Genomic DNA, 22000 nt, shown 5'->3' on the forward strand with positions numbered 1-22000 from the left:
ACACTCTGTCCCTAGTTCCTCAAAAATCCTTGACAACGTTGCTTAGAAATTTTGGTTCAAAACCTCATCTGATTTTAATCTGTTATGCTACCTGTTAAGTTTCGCGAGATTATAAATGTCATGGAGTTATATAAAAAGGATGGACAGCTAGGGACACTGGAAGTACTTGTAAGGCTATCTGTTAAGATTGCATGAAATACTAAAAAGTCATGAAATCCATTATCGCTGTGCTAGCTTCACCTTAGAGTAAAATGACAAATAAAGTCACTGAAGCAATGAAACAAAAGTTTTTGGTAGAATACATTAAATCAGGAACTATTCCAGAAGGTTTTTACATTCATACTATGAAGGATGGTAGAGTTCAGTTTAGAAAGATAAAGCAACCATTAGATAGAGAAGGAATTTTGAGAAAGATTAAACTTCATGAGGACAACATTGCTGAACTTAAGAAGAAGTTAGAAGAGTTGGATAAAGTCAATGATGAAAAATGAAGAAACCAAGGAAGAGAGTTATAAAGCAATGAATTCAACAGGGTGAAAAAACAGGTGAAAAAAGAGGTGAGATCTCACCACTTCACCTAAATTTATTTTTGTGCTATGTTTTCATACGTGTGAGGGTGGTGATATCATTAATTTTTAAGTTTAATTTTTATTTTATTTTTATATAAATGACGAAAACTATTGAGATAACAAACTACAACGGTCATGAGTTCAAGAATTTGTTCTTCGTTCCTCGTGAAAATACATTCTATCAGATACGAGGGAGAAAGGGTAAAGTTAGTTTGAGCGTTTATGAAGGAATGAAGAATGGAAAGTTTATACAAGCATACGATACAAACGGTAAGCGTGTTTCATTAGCTTTGTCAAAACTTACTAACATTTATTTTGACAGTGACTTTGACTCTGACGATTGGAGCGACAGCAGCGATACTGAAGAATATGAACTATTGTGTGAAGCACAGCAATGGGAAGAGTTGCAATACTTTTGTAAGTGAGAACTTTTATTTTTTACAGTAGTGAAGTCGTTTGTGAAAACGTTAGCGAGGTGAAGTGGTTGGTGGCTTTATAAATATTTAAGGTTAAGTTGGTGTTTGTGTTTGTGTTGTAAAATATACGTTAACGGTTTTGTAAAGTGTCAAATTCACATATCAGGTGTAAGGAGGCGCGCAGTGCCTCCGTACACATGATATGTATACTAACTAGGTAAGGTAGGATTGCTCTGATCTCTAATCAGTAGATGCCATGCCTCATTATGGACTCTACTGACAAGAGATCAAGAGCTCCAAGGACTCCCTTTTTAGCTAGTGGCATTCTCACTATTTAGTAGGATCGCTGATCCTACTAATGAAGTGATCACTTAATATACGTTTTGAATAAATTGAATTTTTTTACAAAAATTTAGTATTTTTTATAAACATCACATATATATTATAAATACGTAAATATATTCCTTAATTCAAAAAATTCAATTCGGTTTCGGGCTGGGTATCCCAGCCCCAAGTATTCAATTTTATTCAATTTTTTTAGAATTTTGGGTTGGGGTGCCCAGACCAAAACAAACTTTATATTTTGATGTGTAGATGCGTATGTGTACATCATTATTGCGTTATATATTATATTTTTAATGAAAAAAATCTGATTCAAAAAAATTATCACTAATTAGTTGATAATACATAGAAAAAATATATAAATTGTATGTTTTGAGAGTATTTATCCACATTCACTCATATGAATTTCATTAAATAGTGTCTTTTTACTCCAAAATTTATTTTGAATTATTGAAATCAAAGAAAAAACTAGAAAAATTTCTCGAAATTTTTATTTTTTTAAAAAATTTTGGATTTTATATTAAAAACTGACACTGGGAGGATGATAGGGCTGGGATTAAAGATACCCCGCTCACCTGGGAAAAATACGGATCTATAATAACAGATGGTGATCCTAGCTAGAAAACACAGAGCGTGATAATTTCTTTAACTCATGGTTTTATGATGCAAACAATCAAATGCCAAATGCATTCGATGTTGCAGCTATTCTCAATAGAGCTCGAGCTTTTCAAATGCATAATGTCAGTATTTGGCTAAAAACTTTAGAGCTTGGCGCGGCAGATGCAGCTATGGTTGTTGAAGTTGCAAACATCAAAGCCGCTTACGATATTGGCGATTATATTGACGATTGTTCGTCACTAGGCAAAATGAAAGATCGTTATGCAATAGCCCTTTTTTCTATGCCTGTTTTTAACGCTTTACTTCGAAAGAAAAACTATAAAGAAGCGTTGTTTGCCGCTGTCTTTGCATTCTGGTTTGAATCAATTCGCAACGAAAAGATTGAATCCTTAGTAATTCCTTCGCTTGAATAAATATTCACATCTAAGATGAAATTTTGTTGTTTCAATAATCAAACAATATTATCCAATTGGAACTATATCATTTTTTATTAAGAAATCTAGACTAAATCATAAAATCATAAAAATTCAATTATATCAAATGTGGTCATTATGTAGAATCATAAAATAAATCAATTTCTATTATCTATTGGATTATTTCCATCTGCCCTTATGATATCATATAAAAATATATATAATTCATGAAATTCATATTCTTATATCCATAAATTTGAATTTTAATTAATTGTTGAATCCATAACATTAATTCCTGCCCCAGACACATATTAATTTATCTTAATTTAGCTATAATCATAAATTTAGAAAAAATAATCGTCATTTTTAAAAATTTGCGATTTTCGGAAAAAGTGACGCATTTGAATGAAATTCAAATGTGTTAATTTTTAGTAAAATCAGCATTCTAGGAAAAGGTGAGCATTTTTGAATAAAATTAGATTTTGTAATCGATTTTTCATTCGAAAAATGGTACGTTTTCCGCAAATTTATTTTTTGGAAAAAAGTGGAAAATTCAATTGAAAATGATCGTCATTTTTTACTTTTTTCACTCAAGAATGACCCATTTTTTCGTTTTGGCATTTTTTAAAATTTTTTCAAGGAATTATCAATGTATATATCTTTCGTTTTGAGAGTTGTAGGATGTGGAATCAAAATCATAGGAAAATAGCTAAATTTTTATTTTTTACCGCAAGCTTTCCATAGATTGAGAGACTTAGCCACAAATTGAGTACTTTATCCATAAATTGAATGGTGTTATGACCGCATTTTTTACCGCAACTCACTTTGCATAGAAAATATCAATAACATTATACGCCAATGCAATATTTGCATCTATGAAGTAAATACATTATTTAAATTGCCCTAAACGATAGACCAAAAGAATTTTTAAAGTAAAGTTAAATAATTCTTACATATATAAATACAGTAAAATTAATAAATTTTGTTTTTTTTTCAAAAATTATAAAATTCATACGTTAATTCCTTCTTGTTATTACTTCAACCCCAGGAACCTCAACTTTCATATATGTCAAGAAGCTCTGGACTTCTCATTTGATTCTTCTTTGTTCCAAAATTTATTAATCAAAACGCTACGAAAAGTGAATTTTGGAAAGAAGACGATAACGATTATTTGCAAATCGCATCTCAATTTTCAGGCTTTCCTTAAAAAATGATATTACAATATAATAAAAATATATATTATTTTTTTTACTCTATCATATCAGCAGCTTTTGCTAATCTATCATTAATTCTATCAATTCCGCCATTGTTAGAACCTATCTGTTCCATTATCATTGGCTGTATCTTTTCATTTGCTGCAGCTAAATTATTAAACAAAGTTGCAATTTCGATGAAAATATGAGTTGGTAAATTCAAACTTTCGAATTCATCATCTCTCAAAGCCAATGTCTTTCCTAAAGCAACAGCGATATCAGGACCAAATTGTCCCATCTGTTGTGGGAATTCTCCACAAACATCACACAATGACATATAAATATTTGGTGATTCATCATTTATTGCTGGGAAATGAGGCAGCATTAAAGGCATGAATGTCTGCACATCAAAGTTTTCTCCCAACAATGTTCTCTGCATTGTCAACAACAAAGAAATAGCGTAACAACAAGTATCTTCATAGAATAACTCACCATTGTTTTCTCCTGACAAAATTTCTAAGCATGTATTTTGTAAGTCTTCTGCGTATTTCTCCATTCCTTTTGGCTCAGCCTCGAATACTTCTCTTATTGCTGAAATTGTGTCTGGATCAATTTCATAAGAAGTAAACATTACAATTGACTGAGCAAACATTTCCATGATTTTCTTTTTAATTAATATTTCTAAATTATCTTTTGCGACAACAAAGAAACCAGCTAAAGCATACAAATAATTAGCTTTATCATATTCATTTCCTTTATCTATTATCTTTTTAAGTGCTTCATAATATTCATAATGAGGGAATAACTGAGGTAATTTTTCTCCCAAATATCTGAAATATTCTGTCAAAGCAGGATTAATTAATTTATCATAATTATCAAAATTATCATCAATTTGGAATGACAAATCATGTCTCATTCCTTCCATTGCTGCTTCCGTCATTGAACTAATGACATCTTCTTGTATTTCGATGCCTTCTTCCAAACTTCTTCCAATTGATTTCAACAATTCTGCAAAAATTTCTCTTTCTTCAATTGCGGAAGGAATCAAATCTCTCAGGAAATCACTCAAGTCTTGGCCAATGACTTTATGTGCTTGGAATGCACAATCAATTGTTGCACTCATAACTTGTTCATCAAATTTTCCATCGTCAATAATTTTTGTCAAACCGTTTATTAATTCTTCATAAATTTGTTGAACAATTGTTGGTGTTTCTTTAATAGCTCTCTTGCAGAAATGTATTGCTTCATAGAGATATCTATTCAATGTGTTGTTCTCGTATTCTTCGTCTTTATCATCTTTAAATTCAAAATCTTGTTTCATTAAGTTAACTGCTACTTCTAATGCTCCCAAAATCGCTTCTCCAAATTCTTCTTTAATATATGGTAAACTGTCAATGAATGCATCAAATGAACTTAATGATAATTCAATGTCAGAAGACGATACATTTTGTAAGAAAAGTGACACAAAATTTGACTTTTCTTCTATATAAGGAATTAATAAAGCCAAACTTGCGATTGCTTCACCTTTTATAGGTGAATCTTCTTCATTCTCGAGATTTGCTGCATCAGAAAGTATTTCAAGGATGTTTTGTGCGTAAGGAAGAATTTCTTCTTTTGAATATTGTATCATTGATCCAAAAGTTTCAATTGTAGCCTTGAGGAGGTCCTTATCAGCTGTTTGAACAATGGTACTGAGTATTTCGAAGCTCTGTGATATCAAATCCGATGAAATACTCGTTGCAGCAAAAAGATAATCTAATGCATGGACAGCTCGAACGTGTAATGATGGAATTCCTTCTAATTGCAATGCGTTGACAATAACTGTGAAGACATCCTCTTGAACGGCATTGTAATTTGGATTAATATGAGAAAATAATTCAATAATTAAGTCAAAACCGGATTCAATGACGCAAATGGTCGTAATTTGGTTGTCACCTTCGTAATGTAACAAAGCGATCGCGAAATTGAGAATTGTTGGGACTTTTGAAGCTGCAACTTCCCAACCTAAGTTACAAATCTCAGAAAGAGCAAGGGAATAAGCTACAAGAGTTGCTTCTGATAACCCTTCTTCTGTTTGGATGGCTTGTATAATTACATCTAATAACTCATATTTCGAACAAACGTTGCACAAAGTAGTTATTGGCTCAATGAAGATACTGACGAACTCTTGGTCATTTAGTAATGCTTGTTCAAAGGATGTAATGGCGAAATTAATGTCAACGGAGAGTAAATCTGATGCTTTATCTCTAATTTCGCTGTTGTGAGAGATCAATGTTGATGCAAGACTGATGGGATGAAGTTTCATTCGAACAGAAACTGTTTCGTCGTTGGCCAATTGTAAAATTTCTTCGTAAATTTGAGAAACATTATCAAATGGAAAATCTGAAGTGAAAATGTCCTCTAAATCAGATGCAATGAAGTTACATGATGCTGACTCTGTATGAAGAAGTTGAGAGAATATTTGTATTAGGCTTTGAAGTGGTTGTATAAGAGAATCTCCAAGTTCTGGTGCAAAACAGAAGCAAAGTTTGAGTATGGTTGATGCTGGTTCGATAATATCAGGTTGTTGAGATATAAAACAGCTTGGAAGAATAGTAGAAATCTGTTCATAAAATTCTGTTGTTGAATCTTCTGGAATACTCTCTAAAAGTGGTATGTAAATGTATAAGCCTCTGCTAACATTTTGTGTTTCTTGTGTATTTATAAGCTGGCCTGCAAGTTCGAAAAATTCGCCACAATTTGTTGGAATTGATGTCATAATTGGTGCAAGGCTGCGTGATAATTGCTTTGTAAGATAAACATCGGATGTATTTTCAAGAATTGAATATAATTGTTGTTTGATTTGATCAAAGCCATTTGATTTAAAGAAATCTAAATTGTAAACAATAATTCGCTTAAGATATAATGCTACAGATCGTTGATAAAGCTCTGCACCAGGTGTTCCTCGAGAGGATGCGAACAATTGAAAGGCAGCATCAAGTGATTGAGGAGTTTGAAGGAACTCTGTGATTAATTGATCGGCTTGTTGTTGTTCTTCTGGATTTTGGGATCTAAATAATGTATGGATCCAGGATTTCAATTCTTCGACCATCAATTGTATAAAATTTTAGCAAGATTTTATAAAATCAAAAAAAAAAAAAAAAAAAAAAAGGTATTGGGGGTTCCAGGGCTGCGCCCCTCTACCCCCTTGAAGATGTTTAGTATGCAATGAAGTCTAAAATGAGGTTTTTTGGGGTGTGGTGGGGTCTTCCAGGCACTTCGTGCCTTCTAGCCCCTAAAATTTTTGAAAGTCGTTGCTGTTAACTTTTCGGTAGAGGACTCAAAATAGTAGAACTATGTCCGGACAAGTAAGGGTCTATCGTCGCTACGTCACCAGGTCCCTCGGTCCCTCGGTCCCTCGGTTAAACGAACTTCTCTGAAAAAATGAGACAACATGACATTTTGACAACAGTCCAGGAAGTCTTAACAAGATAGGATGGTTATTTTACAAAACTGACAAGACCTTAACCGAGTAGTTTTCATGTTTTGTCACTTTTCTGTAGCTTTTCAGGGTAAAAACATTTTTATTGTATATAAAATGAATTTTACAAAACCACCGTTACCCTTCTTTGGAAATAAGAGTAGATGTAAAGATATTCTATTGAGAGAACTTAAGAAACTACCGAATGGTCTAACATTTGTAGATTTGTTCGGTGGAAGTTTCTATATATCCCATCTGTGCCATACTGTATTCCCAAACTCAAAGATTATATGCAATGACTTCGACAACTATATGAACCGTCTCAAACATATACCAGACACTAACAAAATATTGAATGAGTTAAAAGAAAAGATACCTATAGGTAAGATGGAACGTATACCATTAGATAAGAAAAATACTGTCAGAGAGGTTTTGAAAAAAGCAGAGTATATTGACTGGGATAGTATATCTTCTAGACTATTATATAGTGGTTCTATAAGAGTTCATGACATTGAAACACTTATGTCAAACGTTTTATATCTTAACTATACAAAGGTTTTCAAAGAGGACATAGAAAAATATACTGAGGGTATAGAGTTTGTGAGATGTCATTGGACAGAGTTGTATGAAAAATATAAAAACAAGGAAAATGTTTTCTTTATAGTAGACCCACCGTTCTATAACACATACGATTTTCAATACCAAGTAGACTGGACTTTGAGAGACTCTTTAGAAACTTTAGACGTTTTACATAACCATCCATGCTTTTACTTTACATCCGATAAAAGTGGTTTGGAAACCGTTATGAGATGGTTAGAGGATATACATGACTATGAGTTTAGATACGATAAGATAGAATATGAGAGAGGTCCTATAAACCGGAGAAAGTGTCACAACAAAGAAATTTTATTGGTAAGTAAATGTGGTTTGAAATAGGACTACTTGTTTTAGGTTTTTTCCATTGTGTCATTTACTTATTTGACGTGGCAGAAAGATATAGAGAATATGAAGATGAACCAATACCAGCAAATGTTCAGCATATGTACTCGTAAGAGATATTTTTATCTAATATTAAAATGGACGCACAGAACTTAGCGAATGCACAGCAACCTGGACAACCAAACCCAGAGAATATTCCAAATGAAGTTAGAATACAAACTGCAATGGCAAACTATGGTCAAGTGCCAACAGATGTACAAATGCAAACTGCCATGTCAAATGACGCTGCGTTAGGCTTACCACCATGGTATGCAAATATGAGATGGAAAGAGTTTTATACAAACCCTGAAGTGGGATATAAACAACTCTATGCAGATGACGCGAACACAGGAGTTGACCCGGAATATGTTTTCTACCAGAGGAGAAATAGAATGTATGAGCTCCAGTTAAAGAATGCTATGGAACTCAACAGGAAACGTAAGAGACTAGGCGGACATTAGATTTTTACATATAGTAAAATGGGTTTCTTTGGAAGAATAGGAAACTTCTTTCGAAATGTTGGAAGAGGTATATGGAATGGAATAAAATCTGTCGGAAGAGGAATTTGGAACGGAGTCAAAAATATTGGTAAAAGAGTAGGTCAGTTCGTTGGTATTATACCTAAAGACCCTGAACCAGAAGAACAAGCTCCTGTTATACAACAGCCTGAACCTGCACCACAGTCTAGTTGGCAACCAAATCCAACACCTCAACCGTATTAAAAGATTATATTTTTACCGTTCGATAGTAGTTGTATATGAAACTAAGTTCTAAGTAAAACGCATGGTATAATGGAACTATTCTTTTTCTTCCATCTGTAGTAAACCATACTTGAAAGTCTGAAATACTTCCACTTGGTGGTTCATATAGCTTTGTAGGTTTTTCGTAAAAGTCATTTGCCAAGCATAAAAAAGAGTTTTGTGCACCAGAAAATGAAGCATGAACGATAATAGCATCTGAGTCAAAAACATTTTCATATGTTCCATTAGGGTTTTCGACTTCATAAAAGTTCGGGTGTACTGGATATGCTGCAGGATGATTTAACATCCTCAAAAATCTATACCATGCCAAGTTGTTATATTTTGTAGAAATATAAACGTCTTCTCCAAGGTCTTCTATTCTATTGATTTTAACAGTTGCATTTTTCCTGTCATATATAATATCGAGATGGTACTCTCCTTCGTCAATGTTGTACTGTTTTGCATATTCGAGATAGATATCGTTTATTTTTTCTTGAAAAGCTTGAAGAGTTGTTTCTAAGTTTACAAGCAAATTCACTTGTAAAAGTTTTCCCTGTTCAAATTTCTCATACGTATGTTTTTCTTTGTTATAGTATCGAATTTCAAAAGCGACCGTAAATGGGAAACCATGTATGGCTTCTGAAATGAACTTCATTCTACGAAAGCCAATAGCTTTTGTGACGGATGGGTCTCTTAACCATCTTAAGGGGTAGTCAAAACGATAGCCTTCATGTTTTACGGTCTCTGTCTCAAACTTTTGACCGACATTCGTAAAAAGTTCATCTAATGGTTTAGTTGTAGCAACTCTTGAATTTTCTTTTTCTATTGAAAGCATATTTTATCTAGAATAAAAATGTCGAAAGAAACAGCGTCTATGAGAGAAATACAACACAACCGACAACTCATTTTGCAAGCTCTAAATAAGAACACAACAAACTTTTCAAACTATTCTAAGATATCTGAGTCATTGAAAGAAGGAAACTTAAAACTGACGATAAACCCAATGACAGATGAGTTTCTGTTTCAAGACAGTAAGAACCATACTGTCTGTGTAAATCCAACAAAAGGAACTTTAAACGAGAAACCTATAGATGAACTTCTTTTGAAGGCAGATATTGACAACAAAGCTGACAAAGAGTATGTCATTGAAAAAGTTCAAGAAGAACATGACAGAGCAGATGCAACATATGCAACAAAAGAGGATGTTGAAAAGAAAGCTGACAAAGAGTATGTTGACGATGAGTTAGCATATCTGGCTAGTGGGTTAGTGAAGAAGGCAGATAAGGAATATGTGGATGAAAAAGACAATGAAATTATAAAAAGGGTTGAATGGTACCATGAACGGACATCGAAGATTTTAGAAGGTAAAGCCAATACAGGGTGGGTTTCAGGATGTTTAGACCTTAAAGCCGACAAAGAAACTGTAGATATGTTGACACAAACGGTTTCAAGTCATACCAGAGGTTTAATGGAAGATGGACAACAGTTGAAAGAGCTTGAGAAAGGTGTTACAGAGTTAAGGAATACAAAAGCAGACTCGACATGGATAGCTGGATATGTAGATGCAACAAAAGAGTATATTTTCGCATGGACAGAAGGAACATACCCACAAAAATATCATAGACATAGCATCTCTGACGTAAATGAACTTGAAGAAAAGTTATATAAGAAAGCAGACAAAACAGAGCTTCAAACATTAAAGACAGAAATACTTCAAACACTATATCCTATAGGTTCTATTTACACGTCAATGAACTCTACCAGACCAGAAGTAGTACTTGGTCTCGGAACTTGGACTCAAATAGTCGACAGGTTTTTGTATTGTGCAAACTCTTCAAAGGAAACAGGTGGAAGTAAAACGATTTCAGGTGAAAACCTACCTGCACACAGTCATTACATAAATTTAACTACAGCTGAAGCAGGTTGGCATAAGCATAGATATTGGGATTGGACAGGAATGACAAAAGGTAAAGGATATGATGTTAAAGACGACGTTAAGTTTGCTATAAATTGTTACTGGGATGACACTCAGGGAGGAGGAAGCCATACACATCGCATTACAGGATATACAGAAACAACGGGACAGAGTAAAGACTACATGCCACCTTACATGACAGTTTACGCATGGTATAGAAATGCTTAGTCGTCATTTTCAACTTCTTTAGCATATTCGTCAGGAGTTGTCTTATATTTGTTAGGAACTGTCTTTGAAAGTATACCACCTTGAACCTTAACAAGTTTGAAACGAGGTCTGACAATAGTAGTTTTATCTTCTGCTTGCAGTCTGTACATTTTGCCATGTTTGCCTAAAACTTCATAATATTCTCTTGTATACTTTCTTCTATTTTTACGAACACGAATGTGAGTACCTGTCGAGTTCCCATTGTTGTCATAGTCAATAGTATTTTCATATGGGTCGCGTTTAGGTATTTCTATTTTTACTTTGTCACCTTTCTTAAGTTTGAAGCCTGGCATTCTTTCTTGTTTGTCTCTTTTGACTAAACTATTAAATATATAGTCTTTCTCTAAGTCAGGGTTGTTTTTCATTTCTTCGGGGGAGTGGTTTCCCAAACCTTTTTGTTTACGGTTATTGTAAATATTTAAAACTTGTCTCATCTTTGCCATGGAGAAGTGTCTATATTTGTCGTCATATGACATTTCATTTACTTCACCACCTTGTGGTTGGTTTAAGTCTCTTAAGATTTTTATACAACTGTCAATGACACCAAGAGCAGAATGGTTTTGGTCGACAATGAAATATTGGTTTACATTTTTTGAACGCAGATAGTTTTTAATATCGTCTGATTTGAAAGAACTTTCACAGTCAGATGTCAGTTTTGTTGGATGGTATTTGTCAACGAATATTGTCAAAGCAGTTTTCACATCTAAAATATTTTTGGACCATAATGGTATGGCTTCACAGTATCTTGTGTTTTGACCAACAAATATTAGCCAGTATGGTGGTCCATCTTCTCTATATCTCGGAATGTTTTCCAAGATATCCATAAACCAAGCATTTGGTGTTGAACTAAAGATTTTTACCATGAGTGCTTTCTTTGTCGCTTTAGAAACATACGGGTCCTTGTTTGAATTCGTCATTTTTAACCCATAAGAAATGGGTTTATTTGGCGCATTAGCAGGAGTCGCATCTAGATTTTTACCCGCAGTGGGAACAATAGCCAGAGGTGCATTTGGAATTGGAAGGAAGATTTTGAGTACATTAGGTATACTGAAAGAGAAAGCACAACCTATTATACAAACCGTACAGAAAGGTTGGGAGGTAGCACGAGATGCAGCAAATCTTATTCCAAATCCTGAAACAAGAGGAAAAGTTCAAGGATGGATGGACAATGTAGGAAGACAAGCAGGAAACTACTATAACAAAGCAAATGACTACTATAACCAAGCAGGGCACTACATGGACCAAGGTGAAAGATTCTTTAACAGAGGATATAACCATGCACAACAGTGGGTAAACAACAACCAACCTCAACCGCCTCAAACGTGGGGAATGTAAATTTTTTACTGAGATGAAATGAACAATACAGCATTGAGACAAATGGGCTCAAGATGGATTTGTCGGCTTCCAGCAGTTACACAACCACGTGTTTGTCAAGTCTCCTATACCTCAGAAGTTTTAGACCGACTTAAAAAACAACAACAACCAGTTGAAAACAAACCAAACTAAAATTTTTTACTGAGATGAAATGACCGAAGAAGTTGAAACGGTAGATTTGACACCACAAACAAAAAGTTCAGAACCATTGTCAAAACCTGTCAAAGAACTTACAGATGAAGAGAAAAATTCAATAATAGAAAGTGTGAGGTCTGGAAATACAAACCCTAACTACAAAGTCACTTTTCATAAAAATGGAACGGCAAGTATCTCAAAAAAGAAACAGACTCTCACAAATAAAATATTGAAGTCTGAAGGAATTTTCGAGACAACAGATGGAAAAGTTTACTTCACTGACCAACAGTTCATTATAGAACATCTCATTGACTTAGAGTCGAAATATTCTAAACTTTACAACAAACACAAAAAGTTGAAAGGAAAACAGAAACAGATGGCATATGACATTTATGAAGATGTTGACGACACTACTATTCCAGCAAGTGAGGTAAAGTCAAATGAACCGAAAAGTGACGAAAAACAGATAGAAGAAGGGAAGCCAAAAACTGAAGAAAAACCAAAACCAAAGTTTAGTTTGGAGACTAAACCAAGTCAACCTTCATTAGCTGGTATGGGTTGGCGTCAAAGACTTATGGCAGCAAGTGCTTATGTAAAGTAAAGAAAAAAACATTTTTTTATTTTTATAAAAATGCCCCCGTATAGAATGGACAGAAGGTCTGCTAGAATAAAAGCAGAGTTAGAAAGATATGGCTGGAGAGTTTCAAAGAAGTTTAAATATAGGAAGGGAAAGCCAATAAAAGTCTATGACAAACTGGCTGGTCTGACCTATGAAATGGACTTAGAAACAGCGCGCACAAATTATCCAAACAGACTAGAGAGGTTAGAAGAAGAGCGTCTTATGGACATGCCTTTCAATGTTACTGAGCCTCAAGTTGAAGGACACGACGGCTTTGCCAGATTCTACTGGAAACATAACGAACAATTGCATCCCTTGAGACGGAAAAAGGGGAGGGGTGAAGACACACATGCTCCCATGGAAAGAACAAGATATGCATATGAAAAGTATCGCGAGGTTAGAAGTAAAATTACATCTGGTCGAACCTTTACAGTAAACTTTGAAGAAGGAAAGAACAAAGAAGGCTTCATGGGTGTACTTGCTGCCATACAAGACGGAAATAAGAAAGGATACAATCTCAGACTAACCGTAACAGATTTGGATGGTCATATATACTATGCGCATGGCAATGTCGCAACAGCCGCACAACTTCTTGACGCTTTCAAGACTACAAAGAGAGAACAAATGTTTGACTCCGACTCAGACATCTTGAATGCGATTGAAGGAATTGCAAGCGTGAAGTTTGAATGGTACCAACCCAACCCTCAAGCAGTCAGACAACATGCTGGATATTTCCCGTTCATAAACAAGTCTGACATTAACCTGACAAGGTATGGAATTTACAATTCAATTGAAAAAATTGTCAATGAACCTTGTATTCTTACATGTCTCAGGAACTCTGGTCTTGTTACAGATGAGAAGATGAAGTATCTTGAGTCATGTGTGAAGACAAGGTACATTCTCAGAGGTCAATTGGCAAAGATTGCACCGTTGGCAAATGTGAATATCCGAGTCAACATTCCGACTGAGAAAGGTTCTTCACACGATGACTATGTAGTTGACAAAGACTTACCATGGTTGAAGATTGTACTTCTCCACAACCACTTCATGTTGAACGAAAGTCTTACAAACCCGTTGTTCGGAAAAGGTAAATGCAACATTGTCAGAGCTGTTAACATTCTTTTCGAGAAAGGTTTGTTGGAACCGATTCCAGATGACAAGCTGACAGAAACTTTTGTACCAAAAGACGAAACAAACTTTTCATTGTTAGTAAGACCAAAAGTTGTTCCAGACAAAGTTCTAGCACAAAAGAAGTACACAGCTCCAAAAGGAGTTGGATTGTTCGGATACCAACCTGAACCAGAAGAACTTCCAATGAGGTTGCAAGAACTTCAAGATGCTATAAACAAACTTTCATTGAGACATCCGATCGACGTCAAATTGTATTGGAGAGCATCAGAGTTAGGTCAGAAGGTTTTATATGAAACAGGTTGCTTCGACGATGTTTATGAGATAACAGGAGAAGTTTCTCAGAAGATAAGAGACTCGCTTGAATTTCCACGAACCGGACCCATTGGATGCGACAAGTTCGACTCATACGAAAAAATATACTATGTCGACCTTAACGCTGCGTACATGAGGTTCGTCCAATATATCCCGACTGGAATTCCAAACGAAAATGGCGAGTTCCCGGGAAGGAACTATACAGTTGGAAAAGTCATACAACAACTATATGATATTAGGAAAGCTTCAAACCCCAAACTTGCAATGACAATCAAATTGCTTATGAATTCGACATGGGGATATTCCATTAAAAAACCTCAAAAGATGAAGAGTAAACACTATGAGAAGGTCGACAACTTTGTTGAAAGGTTTTCTCCTTTTGTTTTGAAGTACGAATTCACCGAAGGTCAAAATGGCTTAGTAACCACAGTAAAACCTATTGTCGAACATTGGTCTTATCCTCAGTTCGCAAAAGCAGTCCTTGACAACTACAACAAATTTTTCTCCGATGTCAAATCCAAAGTGAAGGTATACTATGAGAACATCGATGCACTCATGACGAACGAGGAAGGCTATAACAAACTCATTGAAATGGGTTTAGTCGGTGAAAGGATGGGCTGTTTTAAGCTAGACAAGGTATTTTCCGAAGTTCATGTTCTCTCCAAGCGTAAGTACTGGGGTATACTTGAAGACGGCACAGAAATAAAACATTGCATGAAATAAAACATGGCATGAAGTAAAACATGGCATGAAATAGTAAAACATTTTTTAAAACATTTTTTTAAAAAAAAATATTTTTTTATTTTATTTGAAATGTACGCTGAGTCTGTCGGAAAGGACCGTTGGGAAACTTGTTTGTTAGATGAGAAATATGAAATTCACTGTTGTGAGTCATTTGAAGTCAGAAACAAAAAGACAAAAAGAGTTTTAAGCGAATGGGAGGGAAATAACGGATATGCTATGATGAAGATGGGTGGAAAACACTATTTTAAACATATTGTCATTGCAACTCATTTTATACCGAATCCTAACAATTTACCTTTTGTAGACCATATAAACCATATAAGAAACGACAATAGACTTGAAAACTTACGTTGGGTCACTCGTTCTGAAAACAATAAGAACATAGGCAAATTTCGAGATATTGTATTCGAATTTGTCGACGAACTAGAAGATGAAGCAATTGAAATTACAGACTATGGTAAGCATACGCTTGAGTTTCACTACTATAGCGAAGAACAAGACTCTTTCTACTTTTATACCGGCGTAAACTATAGGAAATTACAAGTATATTTTACTAAGGATGGCTATGCTTATGTAAACGCTAGAGATACAGATGGAAAACGCGTTAAAATACTTCTTAACAAATTCAAGAAGCTATATGGCATACCATTTTAAAACGTTTTTAAAACAGTATATTTTTACATATATAAAATGCTTCAGGTTGAAAAACAAAGAACAAAAGTAGCAGATACAAAACCGTTAGACTATATCTTCACAAACGCTGGTAGGACTATATCAGATGAAGAAATTTTATCCGGATCTTATCGGTTTAACTATCCAATTCGCTGGCTTCAAAGTCCTTCAGATGCAAAGGCAATAGGATTTAGAAGAGTTTTGTTTTCAAATAGAACTAACGCTTTTATGTTCGCAGTATATTTTCATGGTCAGTATAAAGGCTCTGATGGTCTAATAGAAAGATTTGACGAAATGAAAATCTTTACAATTCGTTCAGACGAAAGTCTTGAGAAAACTCTAAATGACTTTCAAACTCAAATAAACAAATACTACTGGGAATTTCAAGAAAAATACGACTCTTTACTAAATGGAACATACTATCTGAAGCTAGAATACGACAAGATGAACTCCACAGTTTCATTTCAAAGGATTGAAAATAACCCTCCAAGAGATACAGAGTTTTTATATTGGGGGGTGGACAGACGTTCTTGGGCACAATTTCTTCGGTTACTAAACCAGAACGAACCATTACCACCTGACGGTCCGTTTAAATTTGTACTTCCACCAGCAGATTTGACAGTTTATAGAAACGTGTTTGACCCTCAAAATGTCATGTGTCATGCAAGTTTCAGTTCAAGCAACAACAGTTTTCTATGTATCGGTAAGGACTTTTATGACTTTGCTTCTAAATTCTACGAACCACCTAGTAACAGTTTCTCTGACTTTCAAGTATGGTTCACAACAAACGGTGTGCAGCATATAATACCATTGTACTATGACTTTTATCTCGAATTGTCTTTCATATACAACTACGGAAAAGTGCTGAAAAAGTACTGAAAAATATATTTTAGGTGAAGTGGTGAGATCTCACCTGTTTTCTCACCTGTTTTTTCACCCTCTTGAATTTTCATGAATTTCCTTAAGATAGAAAAAAAAGTGAGTTAAAATGAGATTTTTATCGTTGTGGTCCGACGGTTAAGCCACAAACGAATGTCCGACGGTTAAGCCAAAAATATTTTTTATTTTTATTGTAAGAACAGTATGACAGTCGAAGCAAAAACGTTCACGAACAAATCTAATGGCGAAACATTCACAAAAGGCACTTACAACGGTATTGAAGTCTTACGTAGAGACAAGGATGGTTATATAAATGCAACAAAGATATGTCAGCAGTTTAGGAAAGACTTTAGAAGGTTGTTGGAAAATAAGTCCTGGGAAGAGTATTTTAAGGCATTTTGTGAAGAATATACCAACCCGCGGAATTCGGCGGGTTGCTTTTTATACACAGTTCATGCAGGAATTCCCGATGAAATCAAACAGGTTAGAGGAATGTATGTAGACCCAAGACTCGTAAACTATATAGCAATGTGGGCTTCTCCAAAATATTGCATAGCAGTTGGAAAAATTCTGGACTCCATAGACAAGAAAGTTCATGAGAAATTAGATGAAGAAGAACTTGAAGATACAGCAGAGAATGCTAAACCTTTGTTCGAAGAAGAAGTTAGAAAAATGCATGAAAAACAAATAGAACATGAACGTGAGATATGTTCTGGTTATAGAGACTCTCCATACGAACTAGACCAATGGGAACAAGAAGATTTAAAGAGAGAATTTAGAGAATATGAACTCGCTAAAGTTTCATTAGAAGCTGCAGAAGAGAGGTTAAAAGTTTGGGGTCGTTTTGTACAAAAATATTGTGAGTAAATGAACCATTTTATTTTTATCATCGTAGAAAACACACAAAACTCTTGAATTTTGTATATAAAAAGCAACCCGCGGAATTCCGGCGGGTGGTATATTCTTCACGAAATGCTTGTTTTGTTGAGACTTCATCGTCAATGTTTTGTATAAAAAAAGCACCTGCCGGAATTCCGGCAGGTGGTATATTCTTCACGAAATGCTTGTTTTGTTGAGACTTCTTCGTCAATGTTTTGTATAAAAAGCAACCCGCGGAATTCCGCGGGTTGGTATATTCTTCACGAAATGCTTGTTTTGAGGTCGAGCCATTTTTGGCTCCACCTGTTTTTTCAACCAAAACTCATTTTACTCAGCAAAAATATATTTTAGGTGAAGTGGTGAGATCTCACCTGTTTTTTCACCTCTTTTCTCACCCGTTGAATTTTCATGAATTTTCCCGAAATAAAATAAAAAGTTAGTTTTTTTAAAAAAATATTTTTTATTTTTATTGTAAGAACATGTTAGCAACAACAGCACCAAACTCGTTAGTCATGAACCCAACTTCAATGTTAGTAGAGATGAAAAGCTTCATTCCTTCTTCATATACTTTCGAAACAGAAATCCAGAAGATAAAGCAAGAACTTCTCCAAGGAGATTTAGACTGTAGTGCGAAAGATGAAACAAATGAAGAATATCTTTATGAAATGCAGGATATTATTGACCATCTACCTAAACTTCCTGAAATACAACAACAAAAGCTCACTATTCCAGAATTCGATGAAATAGAAGTCAAAGCAACTGACTCAGTAGAAACCAAGAAGTTCATACGTAAGGTAAACTATGAGTTTCTTGGATTTCATTGCAACCACAAAGTCATGGACAAAGATTGCGACATGTTATATAAAAATGTTTCTGACATATACAAATCTGAAGAATTTAAGACCTACGACAACTTTGTTTCGTTAGTTGCAAAATGTGTATGGCAGATAAGAGATAAAGATAAAAGAGGTAAAGTATGGAACGAACAGATAAAACCAGCAACTTTTGAGTTAAAGAAAACCATTGACGCCTTAGTTGTACTTGCAGGTTTTATTTCAATGTACAATGCTAAAATGAACCCACAATGTTCAAAATGTAAAGCAGCAATGAGGAAATATAACTACTCCGTCAAAGAGATAGAACGTATGCGAAACGACTATGCAGATTTAAAGAAAGAAGCAGAGAAACCAGCAGAAGATAAAATGGACATGTTGACATTTCTGAACAAAAACTATCCAACAGCTGACGATTTCCTTCTATCTGATGTCAAGAAGAAATATAAAGAAACATTCGGCATTGTTAAAACTTTTGACATACTGACAGAAGAAATAGAAGCTACAAAACTGTTTAGGATTTCAAATATACATCGTACAATTCATGTAAAACGCTTGTGAAAAAGAGGTGAGAAAAGAGGTGAGAAAACAGGTGAGATCTCACCACTTCACCTAAAATATATTTTTGCTGAGTAAAATGACCAAATTTCATGAATTTCCTCATATGTTTGCTACCCCGACTTTTTTCGGCCTTGCATAAAACTCTATGAAATCATGAAAAAATGACCAAATTTCATGATATAACTGTATTTTTTTGACGAAGTGAACTTTTGCACTTCGTCAAAAAAACTCTATGAAATCGTGAAAAAATGACCAAATTTCATGATATAACTGTATTTTTTTGACGAAGTGAACTTTTACTCTTCGTAAAAAAAATCCCTGAAATCATGAAAAAATGCTACCCTCGGAAAACCGAGGGTAGAGATTCCATTCGAAAATCGTAAAAAAATGCGACCGGCGGAAAACCGCGGGTCGAGATTCCATTCGAAAATCGTAAAAAAATGCGACCGGCGGAAAACCGCGGGTCGAGATTCCATTCGAAAATCGTAAAAAAATGCGAGTACGGAAAAAATCGTAGTCGCCTAAAACTCATGAAAATCGTGAAAAAATGCGAGTGGGAGAAAAACCCTGGTCGCCAAAACTCTATGAAAATCGTAAAAATTTGCGACCCCGGTTTTTTTCGGGGTCGCCTAAAACACATGAAAATCGTGAAAAAACTCTATGAAAACAGTGAAATTTCTCTAGACCGAGAATTCTCGGCCTTGCATAAAACTCATGAAAACAGTAAAAAAACTCTATGAAATCATATCTTTTATACAAGATAGAAAAAATAAAAATAGCGTTAGTTTTATTTTTTTTTATTTTTTTATTTTGTATGTAAGAACAGGAAATGACAAGCACTGAGTTTGAAACAGTTAGAAAGATAGACAATGAGACCAAAGTGGTTAGAATTGGTGATTTAAACGTAAGATACTCAAAGAAATACAAAAAATATTCTTTGTCAGACATTTTAACACTATCTGAAGGAAAGAAAGCACACGACTGGGTTAGAAATGCTTCAACTCAGAAAATTTTGACAAGAAATCCTGAGCTTATGATATCGGTAAGATTCTATGGAACAAGAGCATATCTCATCGACAAAAGTCTTATACCAGTAGTTTTGTTCTGGATTGACCCAGTTGTTGGATATAATTTCATAACATATGGTTCATTCGATACTGAACGTTGCAGTGAAGGCTTACTTTACATCGTTCAGAAACCGAAGGACTTCAATACAAAGAGATATAAGATAGGAAGAACATTTAATATAACTCAAAGATATGACAGTACAGTCAATAGAGTTAAGGTTGCGTTTGTTAACGATATGAGAGCTGCTGAAACAGAACTACTTGAAAAGTTTGAGAAAATGTATGGTGCTCCCATGAGAGGTAAAGAAACGTTTGAAGTAGATGAGATCGACAAAGCTATAAAAGTATTTGACGAAGTTGCTGAAAAATACATGTAAAGCGTTTATTTTTGGTCTTTTATACAAGATAGAAAATAACGCTAATTTTATTTTTATTTTATTTTTTATTTTGTATGTAAAGACAGATATGACAACAACAGAGAACACAACAACTGCTATCGTTCATGAAGCCATAAGTGAAGAATACGAGTGGGTTCAGTTTAACAAACAGTTACGTCTCATTCGTTCGGTCAAAGATGACATGTACCAAATGCAAAGTATTTTGACAGCATGTTTTGCTCCAGATACTAAGAAACCACAAGACTGGTTTAGGAACCAAAGCACACAAGAACTTTTGAGTGAAATTTCTCTAGACCGAGAATTCTCGGTCTTGCATAAAACACATGAAAATCGTGAAAAATTGCCAAATGGTTTGAGAGGTTGGTATGTACATAGACTTCTTGTAAATAATGTGGCACAATGGGCTTCAGCTCGCTATTCATGGTATGTTTGTAAACTTCTTGACGAACTTCATAGACAAGAACGTGAAGAGCTAGAGAACAAGCTTGAATCCAAAGACAAAAACATACAGAAAAGAATACCACGTTCGGTACCAAAAGGAAAGGAAAAGAACTATAAGTATATGATTTACACTGAAGAGATGGAAAATGAAGAAGACAGAGATATGGTTATGTTGCATTTAGTCAGAAGAAACAACAAAAGCTTTTACGACTTAGCTAAGATTTACAAATCTGACAGAAATTGGTTCTATCGCGAAAACTTACCGATTTCAATGACACCAAATGAAGATGTTAAACAGATAGTTCAAGATACGTTACCTCAAACACACTATGATATGAAAGGTTGTACAATACTTACATTCAAAGAAGATTTGCCGCTACTGAAAGAAAAGATAACAGAGTATTTTGACAACTTCAAAGAGGAAGAGTAAATGAACCATATATTTTTCAAGCTTGACACCAAAGATGTTTCAGGTAGCTCTAGATGGTAAATTGTCTTGTCAAATCCTTCTGACATTCCGAGTCCTTCCTTCTGGCATTCCGAGTCCTTCCTTCCGACAAGAAAAAAATTTCCCGACAACTGGAAAAGTTTTTCTTTCCGACAGGAAAAGTTTTTCTTTCCGACAGGAAAAATTTTTTCTGTTGTCCGTCCGTAAACCATTCAAATTTTCGAAAATTGAGAACTTTTTGGCCGACCTTCAGAAAAAGTTTTTCCTTCCAACAGGAAAAGTTTTTCTTTCCGACAGGAAAAGTCCTTCCTTCCGACAGGAAAAGTCCTTCCATCCGACAGGACACAAACGGATGGCTGACGTACCACCAACCGAGTCCATTCCAAAGCCAGAAGAACCGACAGCCCCAGCACCACAACAGACTAAGACTCAAACACTTACATTTTTACGCTTGACTTTTTACAATTTGAACTTTGTTCGCGTAGATGTGAATTCTGAAAGAAGTATGAGAGTCTTGTATGACTTTGTACCTCTCCCATAGTTCATGTCTGTCAAACTTACCTGCCATGGACTCTTTCATAAGTTCCATGAAATCG

At 34.7% G+C, this 22000-nt stretch overlaps 18 protein-coding genes across 18 annotated transcripts, besides 1 other annotated feature; 14 read left to right on the plus strand and 4 right to left on the minus strand.

Annotated features, from left to right (window-relative positions):
• Positions 1 to 667: 667 nt before the first annotated feature.
• On the plus strand, positions 668 to 994 carry TVAGG3_0128910 (uncharacterized protein; the record flags this gene model as incomplete). The annotated part of the gene is made up of 1 exon (XM_001286669.1): positions 668 to 994. The coding sequence occupies one exon, from the start codon at positions 668 to 670 to the stop codon at positions 992 to 994; it is 327 nt and encodes a 108-aa protein (XP_001286670.1).
• A 1010-nt stretch (positions 995 to 2004) lies between these two features.
• TVAGG3_0128920 (uncharacterized protein) lies at positions 2005 to 2358 on the plus strand (the record flags this gene model as incomplete). The annotated part of the gene is made up of 1 exon (XM_001300301.1): positions 2005 to 2358. One exon carries the CDS (start codon positions 2005 to 2007, stop codon positions 2356 to 2358), a length of 354 nt encoding a protein of 117 aa, XP_001300302.1.
• Positions 2359 to 3606: 1248 nt separating this feature from the next.
• TVAGG3_0128930 (armadillo (ARM) repeat-containing protein family) lies at positions 3607 to 6658 on the minus strand (the record flags this gene model as incomplete). Its single annotated transcript, XM_001300302.2, has 1 exon — positions 3607 to 6309. The coding sequence occupies one exon, from the start codon at positions 6307 to 6309 to the stop codon at positions 3607 to 3609; it is 2703 nt and encodes a 900-aa protein (XP_001300303.1).
• A 1429-nt stretch (positions 6659 to 8087) lies between these two features.
• Positions 8088 to 8450, plus strand: TVAGG3_0128940 (uncharacterized protein; the record flags this gene model as incomplete). Its single annotated transcript, XM_001300303.1, has 1 exon — positions 8088 to 8450. One exon carries the CDS (start codon positions 8088 to 8090, stop codon positions 8448 to 8450), a length of 363 nt encoding a protein of 120 aa, XP_001300304.1.
• An 18-nt stretch (positions 8451 to 8468) lies between these two features.
• Positions 8469 to 8711, plus strand: TVAGG3_0128950 (serine threonine-protein phosphatase family; the record flags this gene model as incomplete). Its single annotated transcript, XM_051223854.1, has 1 exon — positions 8469 to 8711. The coding sequence occupies one exon, from the start codon at positions 8469 to 8471 to the stop codon at positions 8709 to 8711; it is 243 nt and encodes an 80-aa protein (XP_051108840.1).
• A 4-nt stretch (positions 8712 to 8715) lies between these two features.
• On the minus strand, positions 8716 to 9564 carry TVAGG3_0128960 (uncharacterized protein; the record flags this gene model as incomplete). The annotated part of the gene is made up of 1 exon (XM_001292378.2): positions 8716 to 9564. The coding sequence occupies one exon, from the start codon at positions 9562 to 9564 to the stop codon at positions 8716 to 8718; it is 849 nt and encodes a 282-aa protein (XP_001292379.2).
• A 138-nt stretch (positions 9565 to 9702) lies between these two features.
• Positions 9703 to 22000: part of a mobile genetic element that runs on past the window's edge.
• TVAGG3_0128980 (uncharacterized protein) lies at positions 10869 to 11021 on the minus strand (the record flags this gene model as incomplete). The annotated part of the gene is made up of 1 exon (XM_051223855.1): positions 10869 to 11021. The coding sequence occupies one exon, from the start codon at positions 11019 to 11021 to the stop codon at positions 10869 to 10871; it is 153 nt and encodes a 50-aa protein (XP_051108841.1).
• TVAGG3_0128990 (uncharacterized protein) lies at positions 11077 to 11828 on the minus strand (the record flags this gene model as incomplete). The annotated part of the gene is made up of 1 exon (XM_051223856.1): positions 11077 to 11828. A coding segment is annotated over one exon (752 nt), but the record flags the coding sequence as incomplete, so codon positions are not given.
• Positions 11845 to 12246, plus strand: TVAGG3_0129000 (uncharacterized protein; the record flags this gene model as incomplete). Its single annotated transcript, XM_051223857.1, has 1 exon — positions 11845 to 12246. One exon carries the CDS (start codon positions 11845 to 11847, stop codon positions 12244 to 12246), a length of 402 nt encoding a protein of 133 aa, XP_051108843.1.
• Positions 12437 to 13021, plus strand: TVAGG3_0129010 (phage tail repeat-like family; the record flags this gene model as incomplete). The annotated part of the gene is made up of 1 exon (XM_051223858.1): positions 12437 to 13021. One exon carries the CDS (start codon positions 12437 to 12439, stop codon positions 13019 to 13021), a length of 585 nt encoding a protein of 194 aa, XP_051108844.1.
• Positions 13067 to 15205, plus strand: TVAGG3_0129020 (DNA/RNA polymerases family; the record flags this gene model as incomplete). Its single annotated transcript, XM_051223859.1, has 1 exon — positions 13067 to 15205. The coding sequence occupies one exon, from the start codon at positions 13067 to 13069 to the stop codon at positions 15203 to 15205; it is 2139 nt and encodes a 712-aa protein (XP_051108845.1).
• On the plus strand, positions 15296 to 15880 carry TVAGG3_0129030 (His-Me finger endonucleases family; the record flags this gene model as incomplete). The annotated part of the gene is made up of 1 exon (XM_051223860.1): positions 15296 to 15880. The coding sequence occupies one exon, from the start codon at positions 15296 to 15298 to the stop codon at positions 15878 to 15880; it is 585 nt and encodes a 194-aa protein (XP_051108846.1).
• On the plus strand, positions 15917 to 16777 carry TVAGG3_0129040 (uncharacterized protein; the record flags this gene model as incomplete). Its single annotated transcript, XM_051223861.1, has 1 exon — positions 15917 to 16777. The coding sequence occupies one exon, from the start codon at positions 15917 to 15919 to the stop codon at positions 16775 to 16777; it is 861 nt and encodes a 286-aa protein (XP_051108847.1).
• TVAGG3_0129050 (uncharacterized protein) lies at positions 16982 to 17515 on the plus strand (the record flags this gene model as incomplete). Its single annotated transcript, XM_051223862.1, has 1 exon — positions 16982 to 17515. A coding segment is annotated over one exon (534 nt), but the record flags the coding sequence as incomplete, so codon positions are not given.
• On the plus strand, positions 18136 to 18799 carry TVAGG3_0129060 (organellar and viral DNA polymerase type B; the record flags this gene model as incomplete). The annotated part of the gene is made up of 1 exon (XM_051223863.1): positions 18136 to 18799. A coding segment is annotated over one exon (664 nt), but the record flags the coding sequence as incomplete, so codon positions are not given.
• On the plus strand, positions 18802 to 19050 carry TVAGG3_0129070 (organellar and viral DNA polymerase type B; the record flags this gene model as incomplete). Its single annotated transcript, XM_001290946.2, has 1 exon — positions 18802 to 19050. One exon carries the CDS (start codon positions 18802 to 18804, stop codon positions 19048 to 19050), a length of 249 nt encoding a protein of 82 aa, XP_001290947.2.
• Positions 19880 to 20385, plus strand: TVAGG3_0129080 (organellar and viral DNA polymerase type B; the record flags this gene model as incomplete). Its single annotated transcript, XM_001290945.2, has 1 exon — positions 19880 to 20385. A coding segment is annotated over one exon (506 nt), but the record flags the coding sequence as incomplete, so codon positions are not given.
• TVAGG3_0129090 (KilA, N-terminal/APSES-type HTH, DNA-binding family) lies at positions 20583 to 21122 on the plus strand (the record flags this gene model as incomplete). Its single annotated transcript, XM_051223864.1, has 1 exon — positions 20583 to 21122. A coding segment is annotated over one exon (540 nt), but the record flags the coding sequence as incomplete, so codon positions are not given.

Source organism: Trichomonas vaginalis, chromosome IV (genome assembly GCF_026262505.1).
Source record: "Trichomonas vaginalis G3 chromosome IV, whole genome shotgun sequence".
Taxonomy (NCBI): domain Eukaryota; phylum Parabasalia; order Trichomonadida; family Trichomonadidae; genus Trichomonas; species Trichomonas vaginalis.